This window comes from Piliocolobus tephrosceles, chromosome 7 (genome assembly GCF_002776525.5).
Source record: "Piliocolobus tephrosceles isolate RC106 chromosome 7, ASM277652v3, whole genome shotgun sequence".
Lineage (NCBI taxonomy): Eukaryota > Metazoa > Chordata > Mammalia > Primates > Cercopithecidae > Piliocolobus > Piliocolobus tephrosceles.
In genome coordinates this window covers 15,193,400-15,216,533 of record NC_045440.1, presented here as the reverse complement: position 1 = coordinate 15,216,533, position 23,134 = coordinate 15,193,400, and the positions used below count along the sequence as shown (strand labels likewise).

The 23,134-nt window shown below is 40.1% G+C and overlaps 1 protein-coding gene across 2 annotated transcripts in view; it reads right to left on the bottom strand.

The window, feature by feature from the left end:
* Positions 1–17,436, bottom strand: part of MICU3 (mitochondrial calcium uptake family member 3) — a 99,095-nt gene extending 81,659 nt beyond the window's left edge. For both annotated transcript variants that reach the window (XM_023219174.2, XM_023219175.2), the window contains exon 1: positions 17,020–17,436. In XM_023219174.2, the coding sequence (XP_023074942.2) occupies positions 17,020–17,400 (381 nt within the window). In that variant the 5' untranslated portion in view covers positions 17,401–17,436. The remainder of the gene's footprint in view (positions 1–17,019) is intronic.
* Positions 17,437–23,134: the final 5,698 nt, after the last annotated feature.

The following is a 23,134-nucleotide window of genomic DNA, read 5'->3' as shown; positions in this document are numbered from 1 at the left end:
TGGGTAGTACCATTCAGGACATAGGCATGGGCAAGGACTTCATGTCTAAAACACCAAAAGCAACGGCAGCAAAAGCCAAAATTGACAAATGGGATATGATTAAACTAAAGAGCTTCTGCACAGCAAAAGAAACTACCATCAGAGGGAACAGACAACCTACAGAATGGGAGAAAATTTTTGCAATCTACTCATCTGACAAAGGGCTAATATCCAGAATCTACAAAGAACTCAAATATACAAGAAAAAAACAAACAACCCCATCAAAAAGTGGGGAAAGGATATGAACAGACATTTCTCAAAAGAAGACATTCATACAGCCAACAGACACATGAAAAAATGCTCATCATCACTCACCATCAGAGAAATGCAAATCAACACCACAATGAGATACCATCTCACACCAGTTAGAATGGCAATCATTAAAAAATCAGGAAACAACAGGTGTTAGAGAGGATGTGGAGAAATAGGAACACTTTTACACTGTTGGTGGGACTGTAAACTAGTTCAACCATTATGGAAAACAGTATGGCAATTCCTCAAGGATCTAGAACTAGATGTACCATATGACCCAGCCATCCCACTACTGGGTATATACCCAAAGGATTATAAATTATTCTACTACAAAGACACATGCACACGTATATTTATTGCGGCGCTATTCACAATAGCAAAGACTTGGAATCAACCCAAATGTCCATCTGTGACAGACTGGATGAAGAAAATGTGGCACATATACACCATGGAATACTATGCAGCCATAAAAAAGGATGAGTTTGCGTCCTTTGTAGGGACATGGATGCAGCTGGAAACCATCATTCTTAGCAAACTATCACAAGAAGAGAAAACCAAACACCGCATGTTCTCACTCATAGGTGGGAACTGAACAATGAGTTCACTTGGACTCGGGAAGGGGAACATCACACACTGGGGCCTATCATGGGGAGGGGGGAGGGGGGAGGGATTGCATCGGGGAGTTATACCTGATATAAATGATGAATTGATGGGTGCTGACAAGTTGATGGGTGCAGCACACCAACATGGCACAAGTATACATATGTAACAAACCTGCACGTTATGCACATGTACCCTAGAACTTAAAGTATAATTAAAAAAAAAAAAAAGTTAAACAACAACAACAACAAAAAAAACCAAGGACTATGGTAATTATGAGCCAGGAGCTGTGGACAAAAACATATGTTATCTATCTATCTCATAACATCAAAGTATCTCATAATTTATTTTTGAGCATTTTCATTTCGTTTAAAAGCCACTTTCTCAACACAATAGGCTTCGTCTAACAAAGACTAGCAGATACGTCCCATTATTCATTCTCCAATTTTCCTTTAAAAAAAAATAAAAAAAGAGCCCTGCTTTTTACCCAGACATATGAAATAAAGGTTACCTTTTTCAGGCTGTGTTGCAGTTAGGGCCATTTGACCAAGTTTTGGCCAGTGAAGTACAGACAAAATTGTTTTTTGAGAATTTCTGGAAGACCAATTAAAAGGTGTTCCCTTAGCTCCAGGAGCAGAGGTAAGGAATGGCAGCATCAAGATTTTCATTCAGGTCTTCTGACCCACCCCAAGCCAACTGCTCTTTATTACACCAGCTTTCACTTATTTCAGCCTATGTTATTTCCTTAATCACTGTAATCTCTGAGCCTCAAGCTGCTGTAGAGGGCAATTGTAAATAGAAATAGGCAAGGAGGTCACTGTAAAGTGAGGACATGTGGAAAGGGAAAAGGAGGAAGATCTATATCTTCCCAAGCACAAGCTAAACAACTACATGAAGATCCACACTGCTTTTGGACTAGGATGTAGTACTGTGAATCAGTCAACTAATATACCACAATGTTTTCACCAATTTTTCTAGGTTACATTCCTCTGATCCCTCTGTCTCCCAGTGCTTTGCTTTTCCAAAAAAAAAAAAAAAATTTAAAATTTCTAGGAAATTCTAGGGAGCTACTCTGCTCTCCTAAAATTTAGAAAACACTGCTGAGAAGATACTTGAATTACACAGTACCATCTAAGAATGCTACTTTCTCTGTAGATCCTAGAGACTGCTTCCTGAGTAAAACCTATCACCAAAGTATATGAGATATGTTTTCATGACTTCTGTATTAGCTTGTAATCAAACAATACCCTGCTACTACCTGAGTAACTTCTGCTCTTATATATCTGACATTCAGGTAATGAACTTTCAGGTTCATATTCTTCCCATTTTGACCACTCTAGTGAACATCAATGTTCAACCCAATCTACGGCTTTAACCATGTTCCAAATTCTGCTGTGTGAGAGCTGTGGGTATAGGAACAAAGACACAAATTGTTGCTCTCCTATCACTTGCTAGCAAAAGGCAAGAACCTTAAGTGTGCCTTCCTGCCTAAGGTTTTAGAAATATTTACAACTACTATAATTCAGAAGAACTTCAGGATTTTAATTATTTGGTGACATATATGTGGGCTATTTTTCATAGTTCACTATTTAATGCACATTAGAACCCAGTATTTGTTCTTATAACTCACAAAATTTAGAATATTGAATCAAAGTATGAAATACATATTTTATCTTTCTCTCCAAATAGGATGTCTTGACTTTGATTTGTTAAGTCCATATTATAAAAGGCTTCAATCAAAACTCTTACCTGACTTTTATGAAGATCAACAAAGCTGGCAGGTAGAGAGAACCAGACAGACATATTTGATAGCACATCTTCACAGTACTGGACCAAAAGGTTACTAAGTGTATTCTTTACTATAAGAACATAAAATCCTAATGTGACCCATTTATTTGGATAGAAAGCAGTCTGGAGGAGGTCATGTGACAAGGAAGATTGACTCCAGAAAGGAAATAATGTTTAAATCACACTGATCTCCATTCACTACAAGCCCTGGTCCAAAACCTGCCTATCACTGTCCTTATGACTATATTTTTAAGCTTCATGGTAGTAATGTCTCAAAACCTTTCTCAATCTCCTGGGGACAATGTACGTATATGGACAATTACAAGTAACCTCTCATTGTCCGATTAGTAAGAATAATTTTAAAGCAGTTGGAAGAGGTTCAGATGATATTATTTTAAAATAACTAATTTTAATAGGTTGGAGCTAGCTTAAACTGTACCTAAATCATAAGGACCTTTCTGATCCGATGTGAAGCCAGTTAGAAAAATTCACTTTGAATTGCTACAAGCAGTTTAAACCATCTATTATATCTCTTTGAGGAAAAGGGACAAAAGAGACGCTGTAAGTACAGCGTCAACTGGATAGATACCATCCTTATCAGACAAGAAAAAAGGATTGTTTCGAAATTCTTTTATATACACTTCCTGTACTCTAAATTCTAGAGATGGAGTTTGAGTATTAAAATGGTTAAAAGACAATTAATTAGTAAATGGGAAAAAAAAAGCAGAAAATACAGATTCTACTTTCCTAGTTTAGAAAAATAACTCTTTAATGAGCAAAAACACTACTATGCTATAGTAGCACTACTATGCTAACCAATTCAACAATTCAGCACTAAAGTTCCATATTTTACTTAGATTACATAATGTATCAATACATCAGAGAATAAAGGGGTAAGGAATTACTTAAAGAGGAAAGGGAAGAAAATAATAAATCTAGAATTCTGTTTAGTACACAAATGACTAGGCATTTTCTTTAATGCTAGATAATGCCATAAATTGAGATGGTTTGATTTTTTAAACACATTTTTTCTTTATCACAAGAGTGTTTACATAAAATAGTTACATTCTCAGTGTTTGGCACAATTACAGGAGAGCAGTGAGATCTAATATTATCCAGTTAAACTTGTCTATCAAGTTTAAATAAAATAACAAAATCTGTATTGTATTATAAGTTTGGTGCATTTGCTGTGTAAGTTAAATATTGCATCATGAGTTAAAAAATAAGTACTAATTATATCAGATTACTAAGGTTTACACAAATCAAAATAAGTTGTTGATAACATCACAACTTATAAATCAGAAAAGTAAAAGTTGTGACCGTGTAAAAACTGCATTTCATGAGCAAGTTAAAAACCACTTTGTTAAAAAGCTCATATTGAGACTTGCAGTTACAAAAAATGAACAAATGTAAAGATTTCATGGTTTTCTAGTTTTTTTGCAGTGGCTAAGTCAATCCTCCACATCCCCCAAACATCTATCATAGTTACTCCGCATATTTCTGTATCTTGCTCTGAGAAGATGACATCACCTCCTATTTCACAGAGAATACACAAGCCGTCAGGCAAGAACACCTTCAACTACTTACCACTAAGCATATATACAGTGTCCTTGCATCCCATCCTCCTGTCATAATGGAAACAGCATCCCTCCTATTACCTAAGATTAAACTCTTTCCTTGTGCTTTAATTTTTATCTCCTACTCCCACCTGGGTCCTTATCAAATCAATTATTCTCTCTTCCCTTTAAATGTAATCTTCTTTTTTCCATCAGCATTTAAACACAATCAAGCGTCTTCCATCTTAAAAACAAACAAACAAACAAAAAAAACAATTCCATGTCCCTCAGGCTACTATCCTCTCTCCTCTTCTTTAGAGCCAAATTACTGATATGGCTGTCAACACCTCACTTTGTCCACGTTACCTTTCCTTCACGTTTACTCAGCTTATCCAACTGTAATCTGATTTTCACCTCCAATGTCTTCACAAAATCACTCATGACTCCCTTGTTGCTAAATCCAATGCACACTTTCTATTTCTATCTCAGTTGATCTCCCTGGGTAGCTTTCAGTATAACTCACTGCTTCCTTTCTGAAAGTACAGTACTATCTTTTTTTGACTTCCATGGCCCCCCTGACTCTTTTTTTTTTTTTTTTTTTTTTTTTTTAACCTGTCTGGACCCAACTTTTCAGCTTTTGCAGACTTTCTTTTCTCTGCCAGTACTTTAAGTCATGGATGCTCGCCAGAGTTCTCTCCTTAGATGTTTTTTTCTTCTCATTCTACATATTCTGAACAATGTCATCCACTCTTAGATTTTTAATACGTGATGATTCCCAAATCTATTTTTATAGTAAGAATTTCTCTCCTGAGCTTTTGACCTATGCATCCAAATGAAAATTTACCTTCAGCTGTTCAAAAGATACCTTGATCTATTGTACAAGTTACAAACTTATCATCCATGCCCATTATTCCCAACCTGTTTTTTTCTACTGAGGGCCTAGTCTCAGTGAATTGCAGCAAATCCACCTAGTTGCCCACGACAAAAACTTATTGGATAACATTCTTGATTCTTCCATTTCCCTGACCCCTAAAACCCTAGAATTTTCCGTTTATTATTTTCAGACAGAGGTTGCTCGCTGGTAACTGAAATCATGGAAAGTTAACCTGCAGATACAGTGGAACTACCACATATAATTTTACATATGCCACTATCTAAAAATAAGAAAAACCTTAAACCATTTGACAAGCCACTAATATTGAAGTCTAAGGATGCCTCTAAAGAAAGTGAATTTTTTTTCTCATATGTTTATGGGGAAGAAAATAAAAACGTACAATCTCCGCGTTTGCTATTTCATGAAACTGTAATTAGTTACTAAATTCACCATTACTGCTAAAGCTACTGTGACTCAGTATCTAATCATTAATCCTCATAGGTAACACAAGGTAACAGACATCTATTATTTTCCCCTTATGCTAGGGTATTTAGATGATCTTCTGATCTCCATAAAGTCCAGTGCAAATCTACATGAATGAAATGATTTTGTAAAAGCAAGATTTCGAAAGAACTGTAATAATTAGAAAAATTGTAATTTATTTCTGGATTTTTAATTAATTCGGTCATTAAATAAGGATTTATTAAAATCTTTTGAGATACAAGACTTATCTGTTATAGCATGGGTAATGAATAAATCTTCCTCAAAGAACTGAAAAACTTTAAGGTTAAAAATACGATAATGGGGCCAGGCACGGTGGCTCACGCCTGTAATCCCAACACTTTGGGAAGCTGAGGAGGGAGAATCACCTGAGGTCAGGAGTTCGAGACCAGCCTGACCAACATGGAAAAAACCTGTCTCTACTAAAAATACAAAAATTAGCTGGGTGTGCTGGTGCATGCCTATAATCACAGCTACTCAGGAGGCTGAGGCAAGAGAATCACTTGAACATGGGAAGCAGAGGTTGCAGTGAGCTCAGATAGCACCACTGCACTCCAGCCTGAGCAACAACAGTGAAACTCCATCTAAAAAAAAAAAAAAGTAACAATGCAAGATGATGGACACCTTAATTAGCTTGATTTAATCACTCTACAATATATACACATATCAAAATATTACACTGTGCCATAAATATATAAAATTATTTTACAGGGTTAATGTCATTGTTTAATGATCTCAAACGTTTTCTTTAATCTTTGGGTGGAAAACAGCATTCATTTCTCAAAAATTACTAGAGATAAATTACATATTCAGTCTGTAAGAGGGCAGCTACATATTACTTAGTACTTATAAAATAGTCCAACCCCAAATTATGTATGTACAACCCTATAAATAGGACTATATGTGAGAATCAATTAAGAAGTCACATTAAACCCAAATATTTAATAGAACTGAAAAGTAATCTCTACTCAAATCATTATATATGAATCTATTAGATGGTCAGGCCATTATAAGGCATCCAGACTCTCGTGGACTTGTGACAAGGTGATTAAAGAAACTAGGAGAGGGGATCAGCTATTTAGCTTCTCATACAACAATGCTATTCCACATAGAATTAGCTTATCTTCAATTTCATGTGTATGTAACTTCCCTTACTATAAAAAACTGGGACTTTTCTCCATTTACAGTCACACTTTGGATATACTGCAGGTTCAGTTCCACAACACCACAATAAAGCAAATACAGTAAAGTGAGTCACATAAATGTTCTGCTTTCCCAGGGCAAATAAAAGTTATGTTTATGCTACAATTAGCCTATTAAGCGTGCAAGAGCATTATGTCTACAACAGTACATATCTTAATTTAAAAATACTTTATTGCTAGAAAAGTGCTAATGATTATCTGAGCCTTCAGCAAATCAAAATGTTTTGACACTGAAGGATCTTGCCTTGATGTTGATGGCTACTAACTGATCAGAGTGGTGGTTGCTGAAATTTGAGGTGGCTGTGTTAATTTCTTATTTATAATTATATTTTCATTTTATTTATTTATTTATTTATTTATTTATTTATTTATTTATTTATTTATTTTGAGACAGAGTCTCATGCTGTCGCCCAGGCTGGAGTGCAGTGGTGTCATCTTGGCTGACTGCAAGCAAGCTCCGCCTCCCATGTTCATGCCATTCTCCTGCCTCAGCCTCCTGAGTAGCTGGGACTACAGGCACCCACCACCACCCCTGGCTAATTTTTTGTATTTTTAGTAGAGACAGGGTTTCACTGTGTTAGCCAGGATGGTCTCAATCTCCTGACCTTGTGATCTGCCTGCCTCAGCCTCCCAAAGTACTGGGATTACAAAGAAGACAACAATGAAATCTGCCACATCGACAGACTCTTCCTTTCGCAAAAAAAAAAAGATTTCTCTGTAGCAGGTGTAGAACTTCTCCAAAACTGGAGTCCATCCTCTCAAACTTTGTGTATTAGTATGTTCTCATGCTGCTAACAAACATATACCCGAGAGTGAGTAATTTATAAAGGAAAGTGGTTTAATTGACTAACAGTTGCACATGGCTGGAGAGGTCTCACAGTCATGTCAGAAGGCGAATGAGGAGCAAAGTCACGTCTCACATGGCAGCAGTCAAGAGAGCATGTGCAGAAGAACTCTCCTTTATAAAACCAGCAGATCTTGTGAGACTTATTCACCATCATGACAAAAGCATGGGAAAAACCTGCCCCCATGATTCAATTATCTCCCACCAGGTCCCTCCCATGACACGTGGGGATTATTGCAATTCCAGGTGAGATGTGGGTGGGACACAGAGCCAAACCACATTATTCCACCTCTGGGACCTCTCAAATCACATTTCAAAACTGATCATGCCTTCCAACAGTCCCCCAAAGTCTTAACTCATTTTAGCATTAACTCAAAAGTCCACAGTCCAAAATCTCATCTGAGACAAGGCAAGTCCTTTCTGCCTACGAGCCTATAAAATCAAAAGCAAGTTTGTTACTTCCTAGATACAATGGGGCTACAGACATTGGGTAAATACACCCATTCCAAATGGGAGAAACTGGACAAAACAAGGGGCTACAGGCCCATGCCAGTCCAAAATCCAACAGGGCAGTCAAATCTTAAAGCTCCAAAATGATCTCCTTTGATTCCATGTCTCACATCCAGGTCACGTTGATCCAAGAGGTAGGCTCCCACAGCCTTGGGCAGATCTGCCCCTGTGGCTTTGCAGGGTACAGCCCCACTCCCGGATGCTTTCATGGGCTGGTGGTGAGTGTCTGTGGCTTTTCCAGGTGCATGGTGCAAGCTATCAGTGGATTTACCATTCTGGGGTCTGGAGGATGGTGGCCCTCTTGTCACAGCTCCACTAGGCAGTGCCCCAGTGGGAACTCTGTGTGTGGGCTTTGACCCCACATTTCACTTCTGTACTACCCTAGCAGAGGTTCTCCATGAAGGCTCTGTCCTTGCAGCAGACTTCCACCTGGACATCCAGGTGTTTCCATACATCCTCTGAAGTCCAGGCAGAGGTTCCCAAACCTCAATTCTTCTTCTACGCACCCAAAGGCCCAATACCACATGGAAGCCTCCAAGGCTTGGGGTTTGCACCTTCTGAAGCAACGGCCTGAAATATACATTGGCCCATTTTAGCCATGGCTGGGACACAGGGTACCAAGTTTCAGGAATGTACAAAGCAGCAAGGTCCTAGTCCCAGCCCATAGAATCATTTTTTCCTCCTAGGCTTCCAGGCCTGTGATGGGTGGGGATGCTGTGAAGATCTCTGACCTTGCCTAGAGAAATTCTTTCCATTTTCTTGGCGATTAACATTTGGTTCCTTACTTACGCAAATTTCTGCAGTTGGCTTGAATTTCTCCAGAGAAAATGGGTTTTTCTTTTCTATCACATCATCGGGTTGCAAATTTTCTGAACTTTTATGCTCTGCTTTTAAACATAAGTTCCAATTCTAAAACATATATTTGTGAATACATAAAACTGAATGCCTTTAATAGCACCCAAGTCACATCCTGAACAATTTGCTGCTTAGAAATTTCTTCCAACAGATACCCTAAATTATCTTTCTCAAGCTCAAAATTCCACAGATCTCCAGGGCAGGGACCAAATGCCACTAGTCTCTTTGCTAAAACACAGCAAGAGTCACCTTTGCTCCAGTTCCCAACAAGTTCCTCTTCTCCATTAGAGATCACCTCAGCCTGGAATTTACTGTCCACATCACTATCCAGGATTTTGGTCAAAGCCATTCAACAAGTCTCTAGGAAGTTCCAAACTTTCCCATATTTTCGTGTTTTCTTCTAAGCTCTCCAAACTGTTCCAACCTCTGCCTATCACCCAGTTCCAAAATCACTTCCACATTTTCGGGTATCTTTACAGCAGCACCCCACTCTACCAGTACCCATTTATTCTATTAGTCTGTTCTCACACTTGTAACAAAAACATACCCGAGAATGGGTAATTTATAAAGGAAAGATGTTTAATTGACTCACAGTTCCACACGGCTGGGGAGGCCTCACAATCATGGAAAAAGGTGAATGAGGAACAAAGTCATGTCTTACATGGTGGCAGGCAAGACAGTACATGCAGGGGAACCTCCCTTTATAAAACATCAGATCTTGTGAGACTTATTCACTATCACAACAACAGCATGGGAAAAACCAGCCCCCATGGTTCAATTACCTCCCGCTGGGTCCCTCCCATGACATGTGGGGGTTATCACACTTCAAGGTAAGATGTGGGTGAGACACAGAGCCAAACTATATCACCTTGCTACTGCTCTATAATAAAGTTCATGGAATATTCCAAATCTTTGTTGTCATTTCAACAATTTTCACAGCATCTTCACCAGGATTAGACCACATCTCAAGAAACCATTTTCTTTGCTCATTCACAGAGGCAAGTCCTCGTCTGTTAAAGTTTTAACATGAAATTGCAGCAATTCAGTCTTATCTTTAGGCTCCATTTCTGATCGCAGTTTTCTTGCTATTTCACCACCTCTGCAGCTATTTCCATCACTGAAATCTTGAATACCTTGAGGTCATCCATGAAAGCTGGAATTAACTTTTCCAAACTCCTGCTAATGTTGATATTTTTACCTCTTCCCATAAATCACAAATGTTCTTAATGGCATCTAGAATGGTACATCCTTTCCAGAAAGTTTTCAATTCACTTTGCCCAGATCCATCAGAGGAATCACTATCTACGGCAGCCATAGCCTTATAAAATGTATTTCTTAAATAATAAGATGTGAAAGTCAAAATTACTCCTTGATCCATGGACTACAGAATGGATGCTGTGTTAGCAGGCATAAAAACATTCATCTCCTTGTAAATCTCCATCAGACCTCTTGGGTGACTCGGTACATTGTCAGTGAGCAGTAGTATTTTGAAACGAATGTTTTTTTCTAACCAGTAGGTCTCAATAGTGAGTTTAAAATATTCAGTAAACCATGCTACAAACAGATGTGTTGTCATCTAGGCTTTGCTGTTCCCCTTACATAACACAAGTAGAGTAGATTTAGCATAATTCTTAAAGGCCCTAGTGTTTTCAGAATGGTAAATGAGCACTGCCTTCAACTTCAAGTCACCAGCCGCATTAGCCCCTAACAGAAGGGCCAGCCTATCCTTTGAAGTTTTGAAGCCAGACATTGATTTCTCTGTAACTATCAAAGTCCTAGATGGTATCTTCTTCCAATAAAAGGCTATTTCATCTCTATTGAAAATCTGTTGTTCAGTGTAACCACCTTCATCAATTATCCTAGCTAGATCTTCTAGATCACCTGCTACACTTTGTACATCATCATTTCCCACTTCACCTTGCACTTTTATGTTATGGAGACGGCTTCTTTCCTTAAACCTCATGAACCAATCTCTGCTGACTTCCAACTTTTCTGCTACAGCTTCCTTACTTTTCTCAACTTTAAAAGAATTGATGATAGTCAAGGCCTTACTCTGGATTAAGCTCTGTCTTAAGGGAATGTTGTAGTTTGGTCTTCTATACAGACCACTAAAACTTGCTCCATCTCAGCAGTAAGGCTGTTTTGTCTTCTCATAATCTGTGTGTTCACAAAGAGCACTTTCAATTTCTGTCAAAAACTTTTCTGCTGCATTCACAACTTGGCTAACTGTTTGCACAAGAGGCCTATCTTTTGGCTTATGTGGTATTTCAACATGCCTTCCTCATTAAGCTTAATTCTTTGTAGCTTTTGATTTAAAGTGAGAGATGTGCAACTCTTTCTTCCACCTGAACACTTAGAGGCCATTCTAGGGTTAGTAACTGACCCAATTTCAGTATTTTTGTGACTCAGGGAACAAGGAGGCCTGAGGAGAGGGAAAGAGACTAGGGAACAGCTGGTCCATGGACTAAACCACACATAACATTTATTCTTTGCTGTCTTATATGGGTGTGGTTCATGGTGCATGGTACAATTACAACAGCAAGGTCAAACATAACTGATCAGAGATTACCATAATATACAATAGTAATGAAAAAGTTTGAAATATTAAAAGAAATATCAAAATATGACACAGAAACATTAAGTAAGCATATAATGTTGGAAAAATGGTGCCAACAGATTTGCTTAATTCAGTGTTGCCCCAAACCTTGAACTTGTAAAAAATGTAGTATCTGTGAAGCACAAGAAAATGAAGCATAACAAAACATATGCCTATATGCATCTGGGAAATTCTTCAATATTCTGGGTAAAAGCAAGCATATCCTCACATCTCAAGACATGCTGCCTTGAGAAAAGAGGCTGGAAAAGATATAAAGAAACATAATAATGTATGACTATTTGCGATTATTATAGATATGAAAGAGATACAAAATTTGTCTAACTAGTTTTCCACTCCAGAGTAATACTCAAATATGTTTCTTGAAGCTTCTTAAGGCAAACAAATCATAAAATAAGATCATGTCTTCTGCACAATTAAGTAAAACACTGAAGTATGTTAAGCAATCTAATCATTTTTTTATTCTGGGCCTGAAAAACAAGGCAGTTCTAGAACACAAATTTTTCCTACTAATAAAAATAGAGCTTTAAGGCTAAAACTTTGAGGTCCTAATCAGAATCATCTCTTTATAATATATATAACGGTCAAAGCCACAGTTCACTAAAAAATCTGGCAACCCAAACTTGCACAATTAAAATAAATACAGTGTCACGTGACCTGATCTCCCAAAGCCTGGAATTTTGACCTTTACTGAAGTCATCCCAATTCAAATGCTAAAAATAACTGCTTTAGCTGAACAAAACACCAAATTCAATTCTCAGTGTATGTTCCATACAAATATTTAGCATGAGCTTATTTATTCAACAAATAGATATTGCGCCTATCAGCCTACAATGCTTACCAGGCAATGAAGATATAAAGGTGACAAAGATGAACACAGCGCCTCTCCTTAAGGGGCTAAGACAAGTAAAGAAGACAAACAATGACTAAATAATTACAAAAAAGTCATTATCTGAAAGTAGAGAGAGAGATTTCAACAAATCTATGGAGTCAGGGAAGGCCTTCCGAGTTCAGAGCCAATGTCTTTGACATAAAAATCTTCAAGGCTATCATATAAGAGAACCGTATTTCTATAAATTACTGCTGGTCACTTCCATCAGTTAAATTATTCTTATAACACATACAGGTTAATTTACATGCCAGGCTTATGCTCAGCAGCATATTATACTTAAAAGAGATTTTAATAAATCAGAAGTTCTTAGTTATAGTTTTAAACATCAAAATGAATCATTTCTAACACTTCAGGAAAATCAAAAATAATAAATGGGCTGGGTGTAGTGGCTCACGACTGTATTCCCAGCACTTTGGGAAGCTCAGGCAGGCGGAACTTGAGGTCAGGAGTTTTAGACCAGCTTGGCTAACATAGTGAAACCCTGTCTCTACTAAAAATACAAAAAACTTAGCTGGTCACGGTGGCAGGCGCCTGTAATCCTAGCTATTCGGGAGGCTAAGATGGAAGAATCGCTTGAACCTCGGAGGCAGAAGTTCCAGTGACCGAGATCACGCCACTGCACTCCGGCTTGGGCGATGTTAGATGCTGTGTCTCAAAATAATAATAATAATAATAATGATAATAATAATAATAATAATAAATGAAGTGGCAGCATAGGTTTAAAATAAAATTTCCTTTTCTTTTTTGAGACAAGTCATGCCCTGTCCCCTAGGCTGAAATGGTATGGTGCAATAATAGCCCACAGTAGCCTTGAATTCCTGGGCTCACGTGATCCTCCTATCTCAGCCCCACTGAGTAGCTGGGACTACAGGTACATGCCACTAAAATAATATTTCTGAAAAATGGCAGATTGACCCCACGATTCTCTTTCAACATCTTCTTCCCCTCACCACATTAAATTCACAGTAAAGAAGCATGAAAAGGTAAAAATACAAAAGAGCTAAGATACAGAAAAGGAGGGGAAACTAAAACACTCAAGAGAATTTATAAAATTTTTACAAAATTGAAGAGATGGAGGAGTCATAACTGACTTAAGAGAACAGACGCACTACCTGAGTTCTGCAGAGAAGACCACATGGAAGTAAGGTATCAATATTTGCTACACAGAATCCCAAAATGGACAAGGCCTTGGGAACTATGGAGCTATGGAGTCAGAGTAAGTAGTGGGGCTAAAAGGAGAGGATGAGATAACAATACCTAAGTATATCATTAGATACTCACTAACATACATACTCTTACATACATGTGCACATGTGTCTGCTTCCAGAAGACTACTGCACCTCCCATCTCTCCTATTTTTTGTAGAAGTTCAACAGCATCACAGAAAAAGAGCTATAAAATACTGACACTTGGACGCTACATTAATAAAAAGCCCAGATCACCAAACGAAAGGACATGTTATGCACAGAGACCTTCTGAGAGGTTCTCAAGTAACAGACAGGTACCAACCACAAATATGTGAGGAAAACCTCCAAAATGAAAGCAAGAGCTTACAGAATCAAACAGAAATAAAAAGGAACCTGGAAGAAACAAAGCAACGCACAGAGAAGGCCAAAGCTATAATTTATATCCTTAGAAGGCAAAATAAAGTTATAATTTATATCCTTAGAAGGCAAAACAAAGACATAATTTATATCCCTACAGCAAAAAGAGAAAATATAGCAGCCATGAAGCAAAATAGAATGCTATAACTCATGAACATCAGAGAACACAAAATCGTTCTTTGAATTAAAAAAGTAGAACAGCAGAAATAAAAAAAATTCAGTAGGAAGGTTGTAAGATAAAGTCCAGAATATCTCCTATAAAAACAAAGAGACGAAAAGATTTTTTAAAACTGAAATATAAGAATGATTAGAATTAGATTAGGATCTGTCAGGAAATTTAACTTCAAACAAACAGCAGTTCCAGAAAAAGAGAATAGAAAGAGGGAGAAGAGAAAAATCATTAAAGAAATAATACAAGAAAATTACACAGAATTTTTTAGACATGATTTCCATATTGAAAGGCCTCTTAAGAATCTAGCACAATCAATGAAAAAATACCCACACCGAAGCTCATTACTGGGAAAATTTCAAGTACCAGAGATAAAGAGAAGATCATAAATGTTTTTGGAGAGGGAAATACAAAAGACGCGACAATCAGAATGCAGGACCAGAGGCTAGGGAAGGGTAAGACACAGGACTTTAGCATTATTTGACTTCTAAAACAACGAACAGAAATTTTCATAAACACTAAGCAATAATAACATAAGTGCACAAAAGTAGACAATAAATAAATGAATAAAATATATATAGAGAGAGAGAGAGAGAAAGAGAGAGAGAGAGAAATTGAGAGAGAGAGAGAGATGGAGTTTCGCTCTTGTCACCCAGGCTGGAGAGCAGAGGTGTGATTTTGGCTAACTGAAACCTCTGCCTCCCAGGTTCAAGGGATTCTCCTGTCTCAGCCTCGCCAGTAGCTGAGATTACAAGTGCCCACCACCACGTGCCCGGCTGATTTTTGTATTTTTAGTAGAGATGAGGTTTCGCCACGTTGGCCAGGCTTGTCTCGAACTCCTGACTTCAGGTGATCCACCTGCCTCGACCTCCCAAAGTGCTGGGATTACAGGCGTGAGCCACTGCGCCCACCCAAAAAATAAATGTATTGAACGTTCTTTAGTAGTACCATTGTTTTAAATATACTGTGTTAACTCATTTAAGTCTCATAACACCCTCGGAGACTATTAGCCTCATTTCACAGGTGAGGAAACAGGCATTGACAGGTCAAGTAATTTCTCCACAATGACACAAGTAGTAAGTGGTGGAGTCAAAGTTCTAGTTTTCTGAACATGGTCTTTTTAAAAACTGTGTGATACCATCTCTCAACTGTAAAAGTAAAATTAATTTTAAGAAAGATAAGAAACTACTACTTGAATTCCCTACCTTGCTGATCGGTTCCCAGCTCAACTATGGTTAATTAAAATTCTGTCATCATGAATAACGCTATGCTCCTTGCCAAGCCACAAAAGAGTATGTGTATGTGTGAAGGGGGTGGGGGTGGAGGTTTGAGGGTATTTCCTAGTATTTTGAATATTCATGTATAAAAGGACTTTATGTTATGTGCTTGTGATCTGCTGATGGTCCATAAAGCAGATTCTGTAACCTAATTGTACTGACAACCTCCATCAAAGGAACTGATGAACTTACATCAGATCACCACTGTGTATTAAGAAAAGAACAAAGGCTTTTCTTTTCTTTTCTTGACTTCTAAAACAACGAACAGAAATTTTCATAAACACTAAGCAATAATAACATAAGTGCACAAAAGTAGACAATAAATAAACGAATAAAATATATATATATAGAGAGAGAGAGAAATTGAGAGAGAGAGAGAGATGGAGTTTTGCTCTTGTCACCCAGGCTGGAGAGCAGAGGTGTGATTTTGGCTCACTGAAACCTCTGCCTCCCAGGTTCAAGGGATTCTCCTGTCTCAGCCTCGCCAGTAAAAAACTGCATTAAATTTGCATTAAAGTTAAAAACAGCATAGCTCCCTGTTTCCTAAATTATTTTCATCTACGCCTTTCACACTCTTCGAGTCTTGAAAGGAAAATGTCCCTAGATAATTTTCCTAATCATTTACATGACTATTAAATATACTGATGTGACAAAAAAAATCACGCTCCTTTACTCACTGTTGCCTTTCACACACCTTTACCTTATATTATTAACTACATCATGACAGTTGAACATTTTCATGTGACTTTCTACTGAAGGAGTTAGCGTCATTCACAGCCTCCTACATTTGCTATCCTATCCATTTTGTGTTTTACTGTACCTACTAATGGGATTCTGGCTTTAGTCGGGGAGGGAAAAAGACAGAAATACATGTCTCTTTTTGAACAATTTTTTTTTTTTTCTTTTTCAACCTGGTAACATCATCATTCCTTGGATATAAGGAGGTTAGCATGCAGGTTTAGCATTTCCTTTCTTGGGACTAATAAATTCCCATATGCTAATGCACTGGCTTTTGAGATCTCAGACCACTGCTTCGAAACTCATCCTAATGCAACAGACCTCCTGGGTCATTTGCTGTCACCTTGCGCAATCGAGGGGTTCCTTTTCCCCACAACTACAGCGGTCCACTTTTTGCCTGTCATGGCCTTCATTTCTGAATCTTTTTTTGTAAGAGGGGAGGGGTGTTGGTTTTGGGTTTGTAATGATACTTAGTAGCTGCAGCCACCTTTAAGGTCCTGATGCATCGGTGACAGCATCACCTGTCTTCCCAACACGTGGGTGACCGGATCCCAGGCTGTCCGGCCTAGGTGTCAGCCTCGCTCACGGGAAGTTCCCCACCCGCGGCCACAGCGCCCGCACCGTCCCACATCCTCCAGGGTCCTGAGCACCAGGCACGAAGGTAACAGCCCCCGCGCAGGTGTGACGCGCGCCCGCGCACTCACCGTCTCCTTGGCAGCCGCCACCGGGATGGGCAGCATCCCCCGGCCACGGGGCGGGTCCTCAGGCTCTGCGACCGCGCTCTCCGAGGGCCGCCCGGTCGCCGTCGAGCCGGCCCTGGGGTCCCCGTATAGCTGGTAGCACACCAGGCCGACCAGCCCCCCGCCGGCCGCCGCCGCCACGCTCAGCTCCCCCCAGCGCCGCCGCCGCCTCCACGCCGCCTCCGCCACAGCCCTCTCCTCATCCTCCCGGCAGGAGAAGGGCCGGCCAGGAAGGCCCGGGGCCGCCCCCGCAGGTCGCCCCCACGGCCCAAGGAGAGGCTGGTGAGCGCAGAGTGGAGGCGGTAGCCGGGGTGGCTGCCACAGGAGCCTCCGCAGGGCAGCCATCACTGTGGCTGCCCACTTCAGAGCTGGGAGGGGGCGGAGAACGGAGGGGCGGGGGCGGGCGGGCGGGGGGGGGGGGGGTGCCGAAGCCTCGCGAGATGTCAGTTCCGCTAGCTTCGCGGCCGGCCGAGAGCGACCACTATACTCGCGCGGACACGGAGACCCGAGACGCCACCTTCAGCGCAGGGGACTCGGGGCTCGGCCCGGGAAGAGCCTAGAAGAGGCGGCGGATCGCTGCTGCTCCCTGGCCCCGAACCCCCCAGCCCAACTACGCAGTCATAAATTACCGCGCCGGCCCCGGCGACACCTGGCTACGCAGCAGCGCGACCCCTTGGGCACAGCCGAGTCAGCGGAACTGCGGCGTGACAGAGTGCGGGGCTGCCGGGCGCCCAGGCTGTCTGGGGCCCGCGCCGCTGCTACGGGCGGGGTGGGTCTCCGAGCAGGGGTCAGCTCCCGTCTGGGACACTCACATCCCTTAACGGTCTCCTGACCTCCAGACTCAAGGTCGTGAGCGATTTGCAAGTGTATCTTCACATATATGACAAAAATGAGGTATAAGCATTTGGTTCAAGTCATAACGATTGCAAATTAAGGCAAACAGCTTGACGACTCAAGGGCAGCTTCCGGACTTTTGATGGGAGAAGGCTAATGCTGTTGTTTAGAATCACACCCGCGGTCACTTAATTCAGCAAATCGGAACTGTCTTGTATCTGTGAAACGAAGGATTTAAAAACTTATGTGAATAAGATAAAACCTTGAATGATACCCTGATTTTTGAGGGAAGGGCTGTTGATACAAATGTAAAATACAGAAATGATAAGCGTATTGTGTCATCTTTTTGTTTTTGCTATACTTTTTGTTTGCTATATTGTCAGTATCAGTTTTTATGAGAAAGTGTAGATGAAGTTCCTATCAGTTTCTCTCCCCAGACCCCGATTTCGGTAACTTGAATTATGTTAGCTTTCTTCTTTATACCATGGAATGGTGCCGGGAGCCCCTAAAATATTGTGGATCTAAGGGGATAGACAACTAAATGCAGTGGTCTCAGTTGGACTGCAGTGACAAGAGAATACAAGATCAGTTGATTCTGGCAATTCTTATAAAGACTAAAGGCTTTCAGAGACAACTAAATGAGTGTTTTTCTGGCTCATACACTGCAATTTCTATTCCTAACACCTTGCATGTAAGTAGCCCATCTGGTACACCCCGTTACCTCTTGTTTTAATAGAGGTTAATGGCATTTTGCTTTCTTAAAGCTGCTAAAAGTGGTAAAAAGAAAAATCTTCTGTAGCAGATGAACAAATTATATCTATTTTAAAACCCGTCTCTGAGTTTTTTTCAGTTTCAGCCTGTTGGTTTTATGTAATCAATGCCTAAGGAAGACTCGGTGGTAGCTTCTTGCTTTATCACCAAATTTTCCTCCATTTATGCTTTCTCTATATTCTGGAAAATGTTAGTTTCCCCAAATTAATTATTTTCTGGGTAATAATTACGTATTTATATATAACATAATAATTATATTGACTGGGCGCGGTGGTTCATGCTTGTAATCCCAGCACTTTGGGAGGCCGAGGCGGGCAGATCATGAGGTCAGGAGATCGAGACCATCCTGGCTAACACAGTGAAACCCCGTCTCTACTAAAACTATAAAAAATAAAAAGACAGGCATGGTGGCATGCGCTTGTAGTCCCCACTACTCAGGAGGCTGGAGTGGGAGAATCGCTTGAACCCGGGAGGTGGAGGTTGCAGTGAGCTGAGACTGCACTGCTGCACTCCAGCCTGGGTGAGAGAGCGAAACTGTCTCCAAAAAAAAAAAAATTATAATAATAGTTCTGACACTGTTTACTTTGAACTGAACATGATTTCCTGATTTTCTCATAAATTCTCAGAATAGCCTAATGCTGGAATTCTTGGACAGACATACCAATTTTTATCAGTTGCATGTTAAAAGCTGAGTAGCTCTAGGTGAAAGAGTGAGACTCTGTCTCAAAAAAAAAAAAAAAAAAAAAGTAGCTCTAAACAGGATTAGGGAGGTAATACAATAGCATCACATTACAGATGAGGAAAATGGCATTCTTCGTCTAAGGTGACAAATACACAGACGTATAGATTTCTATGTAGTTTCTCTATAGTTTTCTAAATTTGGTAGAGCTCCTGCAAACAATTTCTCTGGTTAGAAGCTAAGTACTGATGTGAGAAGGGCTAAGTTGAGGTGTGTAGAGCAGTCAGAGAGCTTTGGATAAAATATCTCTCACGTGCAAAAGTAACTTTATTAATAATTTTCAACAGTACCTTCCCTCTAAAGGCCAAATTTCCTTAAGAATAGTTACTGTTTTCTTCCCACGTTTGATGCTCTGTAACTATAGCTACACAAAAATAACCAAATTCCCTTGTTATGTGGATATTTTTCTCTGAGTTTAATTCCCAGAGGAAAATTTTTAAGAAAATGCGATATTAGGAATTTGGAGTCTTTTTTTTTTTTTTTTTTGAAATTTCAGATATTGTTGGACCAATATAGAGTCAGCCCAATATCCCTTATCTTTTTTGTCAGTTCTACTGAGCATTAAGAATAACCCCCAAAATGCCCCTACTCCACAGTGAGAGCCCACACCTTGAAAGAAATATCCACTTAACATTCACTATGGTCTAGATAAAAAGAAATATTCTGAAACATTAAAAATGTTTAAAACAGCGGGAATTCAGCCAAAAAGTGTTTTTTAGGAAAGCATATACCTCGGTGGATAAGCAATAAATTAGAAGTCAAGAAATCTGGACTCTAGCCTTGGATTTGCTACATTTTAATTATAATGCTTTGGAAGCCACAGTCTCTAAAATAGTGGAGTTGAAATCGGTGATCACCTCTGAACACGTTTCTAACGAAGTAAAATGCTCCAAGTATATCAGTAAACCATAGAAAGAGACTTCATAGCATTTTTCATATATCATTTCTCTTCTGAAAATCTGCACTTGGCCTATGATTGCTTTCTTCTTTCAACTTAAAATTCTATCCCCTGACCACACAGGCTAACGTCTGTAATCCCAGCACTTTGGGTGGCCAAGCTGAGTTGATCACTCAGGAGTTCGAGACCAACCTGGGCAACATGGCAAAACTCCATCTCTACAAAAAATACAAAAATTAGCCAGGCATGGTGGTGCATGCCTATGGTCCCAGTTACTTGGGAGGCTGAAATGGGAGGATTGCTTGAAGCAGGGAAAAGGAGGTTGCAGTGAGCCATCATTGAGCCACTGCATTCCAGCCTGGGTGACAGAGCAAAACTCTGTTTAAAAAAAAAAGAAAAAGAAAAAAAAATTTAATTCCCTTATCTAATTATTTTGAGCTTCTACTGCATTTAAAATTGCAAATACATTAGTAATTTTGAAAAGTTTGAATATGTAAAATATAAGTGTAATAGGCAGGAATGTCTTGTTTAACAAAACGTCTATTGAAATAGACTACTTTCCTTATTTTGGTCATTGTGACCTCCAGATTCTTGACTAGTTAAAAGAGTAGCAGTTATATCTGAGATCTGTATTAGGGTACATGAACCGCCCCATCTCCAGGTCCACTCAAGTCTACCAGCAGAGAGCAAGGCTGCAACCATCTTCGTCCCTCTTGGGAAAGTTGTGATCAATTTCTCAAATTGTCTCCCACTTTCGATGCTGTCTTCCTTAGGGCACAATTGACAAAGGAGACAGTGTTAGGGAAGGTATGTTCTTGTTCTGTTTTCTTCAAAGTGCTAGCCACCAGCAGTCTGGAACTCAACTCCTCAGCATCCAGGGCTGTGGATACCAAGTTACCCAAGACACTGAGGGTCTGTTTTCTGTTTTGATGAGCTCTCACTCCCAACTACTGTGATCTCCCTCTCACCCTTTTTCCATTAGGCAAAGCCGAGCTGAGTCTAAGCAACATGAGGCCAGGGCATGCATCTTCTAGCCCAGTTCCTGGCACACATTAGGACCTCAATTATACTTACTAAATGAAAGGCAACGTCTTGAGAAGAGGGGAAGGTAGAGGCCAACACAGGAAGGCAAGTTAGGAGACAAGGAAACACAGTGGGACATCAGACACTAAAGAAGCTAACAAAGCCAGCGGCACATCTATCAGGAAATGCAATCAACACAGATGGGAGGCCAAAGGGAAAAATCAAGGGATTGGCAAAGAAGGATCAGAGACAGAGTGTGGGCTGGGTAAAGTGGCTCACACCTATAATCCCAGCACTTTGGGAGGACAAAGCAGGAGGATTATTTGAAGCCAGGAGTTCAAGGCCAGCCAGAGCACCATAGTGAGAACCTGTCTCTACAAAAATTAAAATTAAAATTAGCCAGGAGTGGTGGTGCATGCCTGTAGTCCCAGCTACTTGGGAGGCTGAGGTGGGATAATTGCTTGCACTAGGAGTTCGAGGCGCAGTGAGCTGTGATTGTGCCACTGCACTCCAGCCCCTGGGTGACAAAGCAAGACCCTCTAAAAAAAAAAAAAGATGGGGGGAGAACAAAGTATGATCACGGAGAAGGCTTGATTCAAGAACAAATTTTGTGATTTAAAGATTCTAGCACTGAAGTTATCCTGTTACATATTGTTTGGCAGTATCCTCTTGAACTAGAGCCTGAAAGCAATAGGTTTCCCCCAAGACTCTGGCTCTGTCCATTCTTTTTCTTTTTTCTTTACTTTTCTTTCTTTTTTTTTTTTAGACGTAGTCTCGCTCTGTCACTGGCACGATCTCAGCTCACTGCAACCTCCGCCTCCTGGGTTCAAGCAATTGTCCTGCCTCAGCCTCGTTAGTAGCTGGGACTACAGGCATGCAGCACCACATCCAGCTAATTTTTGTACTTTTAGTAGAGACAGGGTTTCACTATGTTGATGAGGATGGTCTTGATCTCTTGATCTATGATCTGCCCGCCTCAGCCTCCCAAAGTGCTGGGATTACAGGCATGAGCCACTGTGCCCAGCTGACTCTATCCATTCTTTTGGTTCTCCGAGGAAAGTGCAGCATCATCCATGGCCAAACGTCACTAACTTGACTGGCCACACGTCCCCTTTTGTCCTTGGATCTTTCACTAGTGACAATAACCAAGCTGGCAGTTGTACACATTAAACTACCTAACTTCCAGACCAGTAACACCCTCACTTTGATTACTACATCTATCCAGTCTGTTTCACATAATTTCCAGGGACTTTGTTGATGGTGTCTCACTGTTCAATTCCTGTTGTTTAAGTCCCGCAATCCCCTGTGTCTTTTTTCTCCATTTGGTGGTAGTGACTTCTTATGTACTTGGGACACAGGCAATAGTGGAAAGGACTTACTACCAGCAAAGCCTCCCACCCAAAAACAAGGAAGCTCTTTCTCAATTGTCATGTCCTATTTTCAAGTCTGATGGTGATTAAAGCTTCTATGCTCATCAAAAGGTGTCTTCTGGTGCAGAATAACCTCCTACTAACATAATGATCACCCATTACACAAGCATGACACTTTGGTAGCAAAATGTTATGGGATCTTTGGGGTGTCGTTTTCCTGTCCAGAAACCTCTATGGCCAGTGGTGCCTTTGCTTGGGCCCACTGGGCTAAGTAGTATCTACTAGAGCTGGACATATGCGTATCATATCTATGACCCATCAATTTCACTTTTTAGGTGAAATACTCATGAAAAGAAATGAGTACTTATGTCCATCAAAAGACTTATAGAGAAGGCCAGGCATGGTGGCTCACACTTGTAATCCCAGCACTTTGGGAGGCCGAGG